The sequence below is a fragment of the Electrona antarctica genome, assembly GCF_951216825.1.
Source record: "Electrona antarctica genome assembly, chromosome: 14".
In the NCBI taxonomy this organism is placed as follows: domain Eukaryota; kingdom Metazoa; phylum Chordata; class Actinopteri; order Myctophiformes; family Myctophidae; genus Electrona; species Electrona antarctica.
The window spans coordinates 11112355-11125108 of record NC_136795.1 but is presented as its reverse complement, the minus strand read 5'-3'; the positions used below and the strand labels follow the sequence as shown (position 1 = coordinate 11125108).

The 12754-nt window shown below is 43.9% G+C and overlaps 1 protein-coding gene across 1 annotated transcript in view; it reads right to left on the bottom strand.

Moving 5' to 3' along the window:
• The window catches only part of LOC306936320 (carbonic anhydrase-related protein 10-like), a 137858-nt gene that overhangs the window by 2088 nt on the left and 123016 nt on the right, over positions 1-12754 (bottom strand). Inside the window, exons 7-8 of the mRNA XM_079519809.1 lie at positions 12275-12429; positions 9436-9610 (exon numbers count right to left, since the gene is read on the bottom strand). Coding sequence (XP_079375935.1) covers positions 9436-9610; positions 12275-12429 — 330 coding nt within the window. The remainder of the gene's footprint in view (positions 1-9435; positions 9611-12274; positions 12430-12754) is intronic.

Below are 12754 nucleotides of genomic sequence, written 5' to 3'. Positions count from 1 at the left end.
AGCCTAATAATATCATTAGCATTACTATTTAATTCTCTTGTTTTTAGCGAGCAACACCGTCGTATAATGGGGTTTATTAGCCATCTGATATGCGCGGCTGGGAACGAGGCTATATGCTGCCATGTTTACATTTAAACCTCCATCCACTGCGTGGTTTAAAATTAATCCCCTATTGATATTTTAATCAAAGTTTAAAGCAGTGGTGCAACAGGATTAACATTAATATTGATTGAAACCTTTATTTATTCTCGAAAGAGCAATTGAGGTTCTGCCTCATTTTCAATGCTGACGAGGTTTACTGTGAAAGTTAAAACCATGATTAAAAAAAACAAAACCAATATTAAAAGGATGGTTTAAAACTAAACCCGACTAGTGAAACCTTGATTTAATGGTGCAAACGGCCCTCCGAAACAGTTCCATTGGTTATCGTGCAGACAGTGAGAGAGGTTGAGAAGATGTATCTTTTCTTTTATTTCCCACATGGCTTCCTCTCTCTGCAAGGTGGAGGGATCCCTGCAATGCACTGTACCCATTCTTCAAGTGATCTTTCTCTCTCTCCCCCTGCCCCAGTGCTCCTTTCCTCTGTCTCCTCTCTCTCCATCCCTCCTTCTCGGTTTCATTGCACACCTCGCTCTGCTCTGCTTCATTGGCGCAGGCACACCTTCGCCTTTGCGTCAGAAAACGCCTATCCCAGGCGTCTCTACCAGGTTTTTGAACAGCTGGTGGATGGAAATGACGCTTGAGCGTCACAAGTTGAAGCCGCGTGCGAAGCGCCATTTCCATGGAGACGCCTGGGATAGGCCTCTTCTTGAGGCATATATGTGCATGCGCCCTATGCCTTAAGTTCTCCTGCTCCCCTGTTCCCGTATAGACCAATCCATGGAGCAGTGCCCTGTAGGCCAGGTGTAGCCAATCAGTGCTAAGGTGTAAAGATGCGCTTAATAGTACACCTCAGTAGTGTCTGCGGCCAGGACACCCCTCCGTGGATTCGCCTATACACCTACACTCGGGAGTTTATAACTTCTTCTTCTGCCTGTTTTCTACCCTCTTTCCCCCTTCCATTTTATACTTTACATCTACCCTCTTCCCCCCCTTCCATTTTCTTTACATCCCCTGCTCTCTCTTTACTCTCCTCTCCTGAGTCATCTTCTACTGTCTCGTCTATCCTCTCCCTCTCTTGCTCTCCCCCAACATTATTTAGTTTCTGTCTCCTCCCTCAGTCATCGCTACCCTCTTTCGGTCTCTGCTTTCTCCGTCTTGTTTGTCTGCCTCTCTCCCTCCGCTGTTTCTCTATTCTTCACCTATGCCCTTTTTTTAACTGTTGTTTTATTCAGATCTCTCTCTCGCTATCTGGCTTTCTTTCTACCACCTCTCTCTCTCTCACAAATCCAATATATATCGACAGAAGACAGATTCATCCAACTAATGTTTTCAGTGTGCCTCCACGTTGAGCTGCACAGATCTCACTGAAGACACAACAGTTCTCAGTACAGAGACTAATGGAGACCTCAGAGACCTCACTATAGAGGCTGTGTACACTGCACAGCACTGCTTCCCAAACACTGGGCCCCGAGTCCCGACCCATTTGTATGGGTCACAACTCGGGTAAAAATCCCTTTTTTTCCTAATAAACACATTTTATATTAAAACATTTCTAAGAAATCCCATGAATAAAAAAATAATAATTAAGAAGTAGTGAAACTGGCCGATCTACAAGATCGTGCGAAGCAACACGTGCAATTGTAGATCTGCTATTTTCACTAGTTTGGGTGCCGGGCAAACGTCTAAGATCCGTTTTGGGTCTCGACCTGAAACGTTTGGGAACCAATAGGCCTAGTTTACACAGACCTATAGAGACTGTAAATGGTAAATGGTGCATGTCAGGATCTGCCTTCTGTGTGTTGTGTTATGTTGTTCTTGAAACTTATTTTGAAGTACTGATATGGTGTTCTTGATTCTTATTTTGAAGTGATGCTTTTGTGTTTCCTGTCCTCCTTTGTAGTAGTTTCCTGCCTTCCCCCCCCTCCTTGTCTCACCTTCCCTGATTTTTGATTTGAGTTCACCTGTGTCCTGTTAATCGTGTGCCTATTTAAGCCCTGTGTTTGGTTGTGTTCTCTGTTGGATTATTGTCTTGTATCCTGAGTTTCAAAGTCTGTTCGTTTGATAGTGTTGCTCTCCTGCAAACCTCTGTCTAATTAAACTTCCACTTCAAGATTCTGACTTCCTCGCATTTGGGTCCTACTTGGAAACCACCTACTGACAGTGCATTTATATTTAAATGCACCAAATTGAGATATATGAGGCCGCGGACCCCAATCTGAAAATATTTTGTGCCAGGGACGCACACTGAAATATATAGTAGCAGATATACAAGCTCGCAGTGCTGCATGAAGTGACCCCGCTGTGAGCTTGTAGATATGCTATTTTTGAATAGCCAACGCATGCAATATGGATGAAGGGGTTAAAATGTAGTAACACGTTTTGCTGGGGACCGCCTGCCCCCCACCAATGACCCCTGGGGGTCCTCGAACTCCACTTTGAGAGAACCAATGGCGTACAGCCGTACACAGACCTCAGCATCGAGGGTGTGTATAATGTAAGAGGCCTGTATCAAGGGCTTGGTATCCACATGTGAGTGTGTTGGTTCACGGCTGGATCGATAGCGCAGATATATGGAGGAGATCAGAAGAGAGAGAGAGAGAAGTGTGTGTGTGTGTGTGTGTGTGTGTGTGTGTGTGCGCACGAAATTTTCCTCCAGAGGATATGACTCCTATATGTGCTCAGACAGGCGCGCGCACGCATACGCACACGCACACGCACACGCACACGCACACACACACACAGTATGTTGTTTGTGTACAAACGCACACAGACACACTGTCTTGACTCTTGACACATTTTCTTCCTTATCACGTACGAACTCACAAACACAAACACACTCCCACACAGTAAAATCCTCAGTGTTCATTTATCCTTTTGAGATATATACAGTATATTCTCAGATTAAAGGAGAACTTCTTGACTTCACCCATTTCCAACCATATAATTGGTCCTCAATAAAGCTTGTGGGAGTATTGTACCATTTCTGTCTACTGGGTCTGTGTCTCAGAGGTGGGCTGTGGACAGCTCAGAAACCCACCTACCAGTAACGTCATCGGTAGGCCGATCATTTCTAATGATTTATATATTCTTTTCCTTCTACGCAAGATAAATGGCTTCTATTATAGCATGCTAACTTTCCAGGAATAGAAAGCCTGTTTATATTAGTTTGGATCCCCCATCGATGATGTCACTGGTAGGAGGGTTTCTGAACTGTCCACAGCCCTCCTCTGAGACATAGACCCAGTAGGCAAACATACCATATATTATAATGAGCAGTAGTTATATAATAACAATTATATAAAGATAGGTGGAAAATGGGTGAAGTGGTCCTTTAAATCAACTCAGGATGTTACAGAGCACAGTACGTGCACCTGTGTGTGTGTGTGTGTGTGTGTGTGTGTGTGACTGTGTGTGTGTGTGTGTGTGTGTGTGTGTGTGTGTGTGTGTGTGTGTGTGTGTTGGTGGTCGATGGAATCAATACCAGAGATATAGAGAAGAGGAAGATGAGGAAGAGGAGGGTGGGCAGCAGATACCCTGAGGATATGATGACATGAGCTCTAAAGCAAATACACACATGCACATACTGCACACACACATACTGCACACGCGCGCGCACACACACATACTGCACACACACACACACACACACACACACACACACACACACGCACACGCACACGCACACACACACACACAACTGCCCTCACTCTTCCTTTGTTGCTCCCAAGGGTGGTCTCAACTCTCTTCCTCCTTCCTATCAAAGACAGAAACACTGCACCAGGCACGACATGCACACACACGCACGCACGCACGCGCACATACATAACACGCACACGTGCAATGCCGTATCCCCTATATTCAGTTAAATTGGTAATATTTAAATTACATTTTTAATCATAGGTTTCTATTTTCTATGTGAGGCTGTGATTATTACTTGACTTTTTTCCTCTTCTGTTGAAATGGAATAACAAATATCAGATGACCTCAACAAGAAAGAACTGATTCACTGAAGAACAAATTAATGCATTTATTAAATTGATATGTATTTCTCTATACTTTATGAATTTCGTATTCTGTACAATTATGCACTATATAAAATATCTTCATACAGTACATATAGTGTGTATGGTAGTCTAACAGAATGTTTAGTAGGCTATATTATATCATACGTTTTATTAGTGTATTATATTTATCATGACTACTACTATATCCTTCCTTACTGTACTCCTAGCCTGGAACTCACCTATGCTTTTTATGGCATAGGCAGCTCCCGGCAGGATCCGCCGGGATAAACTATGCGCAGCTGCTAGACATGAGACTAATTAATTAGAGCGACAGAGAGAGAGAGGAGTGTGTGTGTGTGTGTGTGTGTGTGTATGTGTGCGTGTGTGTCAATTTAACAAAGGTGCAGACGATCAGAAATCAGCAGAGAGTGAGTGATGTTTGCACTACTCTATGCCGAATTGAAGTGGACTCGGACCCAGACTTTTTTTTTCTCCCTGCAGGAAATAAAAACGTCTGGGTTTCCGAGGCTACTGTACTCCAGACTGCAACTGCAGTCCTGTACTGAGACTCTCGGAGATTTGGATCGATCTTTGCACAGAGATTTGTCTTGCTTTCATTCTTTAATTGTTTGAGTGAAACTGTCAATTCAATCACAAGAGACAAGTTTGTACAAGAACGACACTTACGGGACACGGATTTGGCTTTGGCCTCGTCACAGATGAATTATAAATCTATATGATTGACTAGATAATTAGATCTGGTGCATATTAGGATAACGGCTTGCCCCTGGTGGATGCAGACAGCGCCGCGAGGGTCTGAAATGTCTGGAAAAGGAGCCTCGGCTAGGTAGGAGGCTTTAATGTTGTAGTTCAGACAGGCACGAAGTCGAGCCGTTCTCAGATCGTGACCAAATGTGACCACACGCGATATAGAGCCTGCCATCGCGGGGGTGGCAATTGTTGAGGACAGCTGAAAGACTATTTGCCTTGTACTTGTTTTAGCTTACAGGATATATATCAATATATTAGCTAAATGTAGCTAACGGCTATCATTGTGGGGTTGCCAGTTTCTGCGAGAGAAATAAGCAACCCGGTATATGAAAACAAGCCCAAAATAAGCGAAATTAGCGGATCTACATGCATACAAACAACACAAATCTTGTGTCTGGCATAAATTATTTTCAGATGGGGGTCTGCAGACAAATAATAATAATAACAGGCTAATGAAACAGAGGAATTAAGAGAAGAGCCAAGAGGGCACAATTTGTGCTGGGAGGGTTTGAGAGCAAACTGTCCTGTTGTCTGTTGGTTACTGTTTTTTTATTTTTTTATTTATTGCATTCATATAGCTCTTTTATTTGTACTCATCTGGAACATTTACATAGGCCTAATTTATCTGCCACTGTTATTTTCCCTTTTTCATACTACAAAAGGCCAAATAAATACAGTAGCCTATTTTAAAAAGGAGAGATAACAGGCAAACGATCAAGATAACAACATTCTCTAATTGTGTAGACTTATTGTAAATTAAGTAATGCAGATGTTTAACAATTATGTATATCTTGAGAGTGTAAAATGAAACAAAATGGACCTTTTTAAGGTTTCTTTTTACACTTGATAGTTAAAGATCTAATAAGGGTCCACTTGGTTACCAACTCTCCATAATCAACTACACTTTAAAAACAAGCCCAAATAATCAACTACACTTTATTTTTGTCAAATACATTTTTATTAACAGGTTATAAATTATTATAAAATTGGTACAGTAGGCCTATGCATTATTTTTCTTTAGAAACAAGGCCAACTAATTATAATAAGCAGACATGGCAACACTGCTGGTTGACTAATGGAGAAATGAAGGGAAAACAGCGCCCCCTAAAGTCACAGATCACTGAACTAAAGCTTAGAAGTCCATTTTCTCTGCTTGGTCTTTTTTCCACTACTCCTGCAAGACATTTTTCTATAAGCCATATCTCCAAACCTGGTGGGTCAAACTGAACAACCAATATGTCAATTTGAAGCTATGATTCCCTGCTTTCACATGACATGAAAAAACGGAAATTCAAAAAAATCCAATGGCAGCCCCTCGGTCAAATCTGGTCACAAATGTGATGAGTGTATTATGGAACTACTATGCAGTCTATTTAACCCATTAAGACCTGAGGCCTTCTAGTTCTCAAACTTTTTCATGCTTAGGTCCCCAAAAAAATATATATATATTTGACCACAGACGCTCATCTGAAAGTGTTTTGTGCCAGGGATCCCCAGAAAAGAAGATTTGTATTAAAAAAAAATCTAAATTATTCAACACTTTCAAGGTTTTCAAAGTGTAATCGCAGATGTACAAGCTTGCAGGTCGGCATGAAGTGACACGCTGCAGTGGTTTACTGTTCTAAACCACTGTTTTAAATCCATGTTGCATTGTTGCTATAGCTCAACTCTAACATGACACAGATGATTTCCCGCTTATAATAGGTTAAGTTCTCTCTCTCTCTCTCTCCTACATGCTACGACAGCTCGTTAGTGACCAAACTCCCACCACCTCCCCAGCTTGGTTCCGCAGTAGCATTTAGGTCTTCACTTTGTCAGCACGTCATGTTCGTATCATCATGTTCTTAGCTGAGTATCTTTAGGCTCTGCTTCAGGGATTCGTGATCTCTGTGTCAAAGCTTGTGCAGATTGGTTTTGGAGCACCACGAAAGTACAGCGCACATATGATGCAATCCATGGTTTTCTCTCGACGAGAGTGTACTGAACTGGGATTTCAACCCGGTCTCACCCAAACACGGTGAAATAACAGATTGAATTCCGTAGGCCTACATAGCCTACACTACTAGAAAACCCAGAAATCCGTACATGATATTACATTGAAATCCTCCCCATTAAGCGCCCTATAGTTTTAGACTGCGACGGAGATGCGCCGTCTCAAGCTAACTTGAGTAACGAGAGCAACCACCGAGCGAGCTAAAGCGAGTTTCTGCGGTGACTTGTAATATATACGGAATTGCCAAGCAATCCGTGTTATTTCACCATGTTTGCGTGATATCGGGCTCGGGATTTTGGAGAGAAATGTGATAGATTGGAGGTACGTGTATATAGCGGATGACTAGTAGGCCTACTTAGAGGGGAAGGAGATTTGAGAAATAAGACTTTCCAAAACTGGGTACTCAGTCACACTACAGGTGTTTTTAAATCCTGGTTGAATCACACATATACAGATAATCTTAAATGTGTATTGATTGTGCCTGACTGAGCAACGCAGCACCTTGCGTAATCTCATCTCACGTGCAGAAGCAGATGGAGTCGGTTAAACTTTCTGCGGTGTGCACTGTGCAGACGAAAGGTTGTGATAATGACTGGGAAGACATGTTGATTTCACACTTGTAAGTCACTTTGGATACGAGCGTAAGAGATGACAGGGAGAACAGAGATGATGAACGAGAGGGCTGATGGAGTGCCCGTGGCATAACTGCTCATTCATAATTAGTGTATCGACATTGTAAATTGCTAAATATAGACAAGTCGGGTTCTTGCCAGATATCGAAAAGCCTCAGACAGTTTGTCTCAACTGACTTGCCATGTCAAAGGTCCTCGCTCTCATTCACTTCACGTCAGTCTCCTTGCAGACGGTGACATAAATCATCTATATGCCGGTAATTATCGGGGCACCCTGATCATCTGTGAGCACATTAGGTGCAGTGAAAAATACATTTTATTTTGAAATTTCACTCGCTTCGTTACGTGCGCGACGCATGCACGCACATGTTTTCAAAGTGACAGAGACACGGGCAGCAAAGCGTGTATCTTATTTCTAAACTATAATGTTTTCAGATACATATTTTAGCGTGATGATTAAGTTTAAAACGAGTAATACACTGGATGTCATCTTGAATGAGATTAGAGTAGTTCTGTAATCAAAACTAGCTGTGTTTGGAGGACGACGCAGCAATGGGAATAAAACAGGTGAATTTAATCAAGATTAATTTGACACTCGACACGTCATCATGCATCACGTTTTTGTTCAAAGGAAGTAATTAAAATTGGATTTTTATGGACTTTTGATATAAAAATACACAAAGAAATGTTGGCATCCATTGTTAGGTATATGACCATATGATGTATTTTTCATTTCACTAGGTCTTTAAGATCGGATCTTTGAATGCCTCACACTATAATCTGACCAGATAATCTCCGATCTGCCTCAAACCGGGAACACCCCCCAACCGTCGGGAGGCAGGGCCAAATTAGCCATTGGGCCAATGGGGCTGTGGCCCAGGGGCCCTTGGCTCTCAGGGGCCCTTCTGGGAAAATGTAAAGCCCTGTAATGTGTTTGAGGCCCTGAAAAAAGCTCCTGGGGACCTTCATTGGCCATTGATTTTGTTAAATTTAGGTAATTTTTTTTATAAAAACACAAAAAACCTCGAAAATTCTGCGCGCACATGCGCTAGGGGGGGGCCCAAAAAATGTACCGGCCCAGGGGCCCTTGTGGGGTTAATCCGTCCCTGTCGGGAGGTTCACTGAACTCTCTACCGAAATGACCAAAGTTCTCTCCAGGAATAAATCACGTTTTATCGTTTCTCCTGTGTAGCTTATCTTTGAGAAGCACCGGGTGGGCTTGGGGCATCTGAAATCTGTGTAACCTTTCAGCCCTAATTGGTGCCAGTGAACATATCCAAACGACTTGCTCGCTTCCACCTTATTTTGTGTTCTCTAGCGTTATGTATTCCTCCCTCTCTCTTGCTACGAAGACACACAGAAACACCACCTCTACCTGCAAACACATCCACCCACACCACACCACAAACCAAAACAGACAGCTTCCCTTAACATGTTCCGCTCCACTCTGTCTAAATGTAATTTCTCTCTCTCTCTCTCACGCACAGCTGCATACATTCTGGGGGCATAGGGCATCTTTCTAGGGTCAGTCTCTCTATCTCTCCCTCCCTCTCTCTCTCTCTTTCCCACACACACGCACATACACACGCTTTGTTGGGGCAGTCTCTTTCTCTCATGTTCACGTACACACACAGAGCCTGCCTGAGGCAAAGACAAAATGTTGCCTAGGGAGTCATGACAATGAGGGGCAGCACACCGCTCTCTCCAGTGCCGAGTGCCGTGCCATTGTTGCATGCAAGTGAATACTGTGACAGCAATTAAAGCTAGAGAGAGTGAGAGAGAGAGAGAGAGAGACACACACACACACACACACACACACACACACACACACACACACACACACACACACACACACACACACACACACACACACACACACACACACACACACACACACACACACACACACACACACACACAGCCCTCCATATACCTCTGTACTGTGGCCGCAGAGCTCGGTTGTTGGGACAGTCGCGTCCCTGCTTGCTGAAGTTGATGTTGGTCCGGATGCAGCGCTGCAGCAGGGCCTGGGTGGGCCGCGTGTTGTCACTCATGCTCATGAAGATCTTGTAGGGTTCGTTCTGACTGAGGAGGCGCAGGGAGTGCATCTACACAGGAGGAGAGCGGACGGAAACCATGACGCCCCCACATGCATTGTTGGACGCACACGCCATGCACGCACGGCATGTGTTCCGTGTTCACACGCAACGAAAACAAATGAACAGTTTTCTGTTAAATTAACTTTTTCATGTCATGTCAAGAGACCCACAATTATTTGGCCCACCAACCCGGTTATATTTTGTTCCAGGGACCCTCACAATTACAAATGTTTGCTTTAAAAATATACATATTCAAAGATTTGCACACATTTTCAAAAAAAAATATTTTCACAATTTTTCAAAAACAGCAGATCTACGCTCATATATCTGCAGTTTTTCAATAGCTAAAGTTAAAATAATGGTTAAAGTGGTTAAAAGCAGATGTGTTAATGGGTTAATAACAAATGGAAATAATAATATAACCAGTAAGACGCCTGAGGGCGAGAAGCGACCTCGCCCATGCATCCGCCTGGGTGACAGCAGACTGCTGGGCGAGCGCTGGCGCTTTGGCATGGGGGATCAGATCAACATATGGAATGAATTCTGTACTGGCCATATATGGAGCGAGTCTTGAGTGTATAGATTGATGAGGTCAGATCAACATATGGAATGGTCAGAACAGGTCAGCTCCATATATGGAGATCTAAGGGTGGCAGCGGGGGCAGTGAGTGTACAGGGTTTGATGAGGGCCCAGGTAGGGCCGGGCCTTAATTTTCGGGCCTGTTGAGAACTCTAGTGTTCGCCGGCTGCCGGGCGTGGCTGCACTAATAACTTTGGGGCAGGCCCGTCTAGAGTTTAAATGGACAGGTATTAGTCAAGAGGGAGACATCGAAAAGGAAGGATGGATGGGGAAGGATCAACATATGGAATGTCAGAAGAGGTCAGCTCCATATATGGAGATCTAAGGGTTTGAGGAGGTTTGAGGTGAGATGTAGAGTTGCTGGCCAATACTGATGACATCAGGGATCTCCATATATGGGCTTAATATTGATGACATCATGTGATGTCACGACTCCGAGGCATGACCATATATGGGTCATGACGAACCAACTGACAGGAAATGCACGATTTCATATAGTTAACAATAATGGCAGAGAAGAGAAGGACAGGAGACACGTGGCAGAAAAAAAACATTGGGCAAAATTTGTCATTCTGCAAAAACAGCTCACAACGCATCGCAAAGTGACACGCCGTGCTCCCCTATAACACCGTGTACAATTACCACTCAGGACATCTTCCATCTGCGATTTAAAAGTATGCTGTGTGTTAATACACTCGCGCGCATGACACACACACACACACACACACACACACACACACACACACACACACACACACACACACACACACACACACACACACACACACACACACACACACACACACACACACACACACACACAATAATAACATGCAGTCAATATGCAAAGCATTATAATGCGTAGCTCATACCAGACTGTACAGGGGATTTGTGTTTAATTTTGGGGTACCCAGCCCCCCCAAAAGAGAGGCACAGACAGACAGATAGACAGACAGACAGACAGACAGACAGACAGACAGACAGACAGACAGACATCTTTAGACATCTAAATATGAACTGTTTATGGTGTGGAAGTGGTACTGTGTGTGTGTGTGTGTGTGTGTGTGTGTGTGTGTGTGTGTGTGTGTGCGCGCGCGTGCGTGCGTGCGTGCGTGCGTGCGTGCGTGCGTGCGTGCGTGCGTGCGTGCGTGCGTGCGTGCGTGTGTGCGTGCGTGCGTGCGTGCGTGCATGTATGCGCGTATTGTGAGTCTGTGTGGAAAATAGTGGACACAAGTAGGCGGGCTTTAGACCGGATCAGGCTTTCCACAGCTACCCCGCAATACAGCAGGCACTGTCTACAGTGCAGACAGCAGAGCAGAAGCTCTCAATGTTTTAACCATAATACAACAATAACTAAACACAAATCTCACTTGAATTGGATTGCAATACTTTACAATTCCATCATAAAAGAATTAGCAGCCCGGGGGAGCCGCCGGGCTGCAGCCCACCCTAGCCCAGTGGTAAATTCGGGCCTGGTCAACCCAATAATCCAATCAGTATCGCCCTGCCGTGCATCATGGTCCCTGGCACCACCCAACTAAGTTACCGGCGTTTGAAACCAAACGGCGTATCATCTGAATCGTGGTTGGGTTTGTGTGGGTGGATAGAATGGTTGCTGCACTAATGTGTGCATCATTATTTGTTGGTTTATCATGCACAGGCACATTGAGTTTAACTGCCATGAAATGCTGTATGCTATACAAAATAAATACTTGACCTTTCCTCTGTATCACCCAAATACACACCTGTAAACTGCAATTGTCCGCTTGGTCCCATTTGCGCTCTCTTCTGAGTTAGAGCTTCAATCTTGAACTTGTTTTAATTAATAAAACATTTAAACCAATCTGAACTTTAAAACCACATAAATGCTGGATTCTAGGGCTCTATTCTACGCGCCCAAACGTGTTCCCTCTACACCAATTATCTTCACCAAACAAGCTCACAAAACGTTGCAAAGCCCAACATGTTGTGAGCTTGGAGATCAGCTATTTTTTTGCCAAATGTAACCCCCAGAATTAATTAGAATTCACCTCCAGCAAGTGTTCAGGTGTTTTTAAACGAACAGAAAGGATTTGACGGTGTCCTCTACACACCTGCATCTGTGTGACGTAGATGGGCTTGTTGATGAGGATCCAGGTGGAGGTCTCGTAGCAGGGAGGGATGGTGATGGAGCCCTCGTAGGTGATGTAGCGCGTGGTGTCAGGATACAGATCTGCTATGTTCAGACCCAATAATAGATACGCGTCATCTAGAGAAACAGAGAGAGGCTTAATCCATTAATCCCTGAGGCCGGTTCTACAAATGTCTTTTAAATCCTAACAGTTTTCTGAAAGACCTATGTTGATATAGTCAGTGGTTCTCATGTCAAGGACCTCCAAAATTTGGAAGCAGACTCGCATCTCAAACAAATGTTGTACCAAGGACCCCCAGAAGCGAAGATTTAAGTTAAACGTGTGTGTGTGTGTGTGTGTGTGACGTGTGTGTGTGTGTGTGTGTGTGTGTGTGTGTGTGTGTGTGTGTGTGTGTGTGTGTGTGTGTGTGTGTGTGTGTGTGTGTGTGTGTGTGTGTGTGTG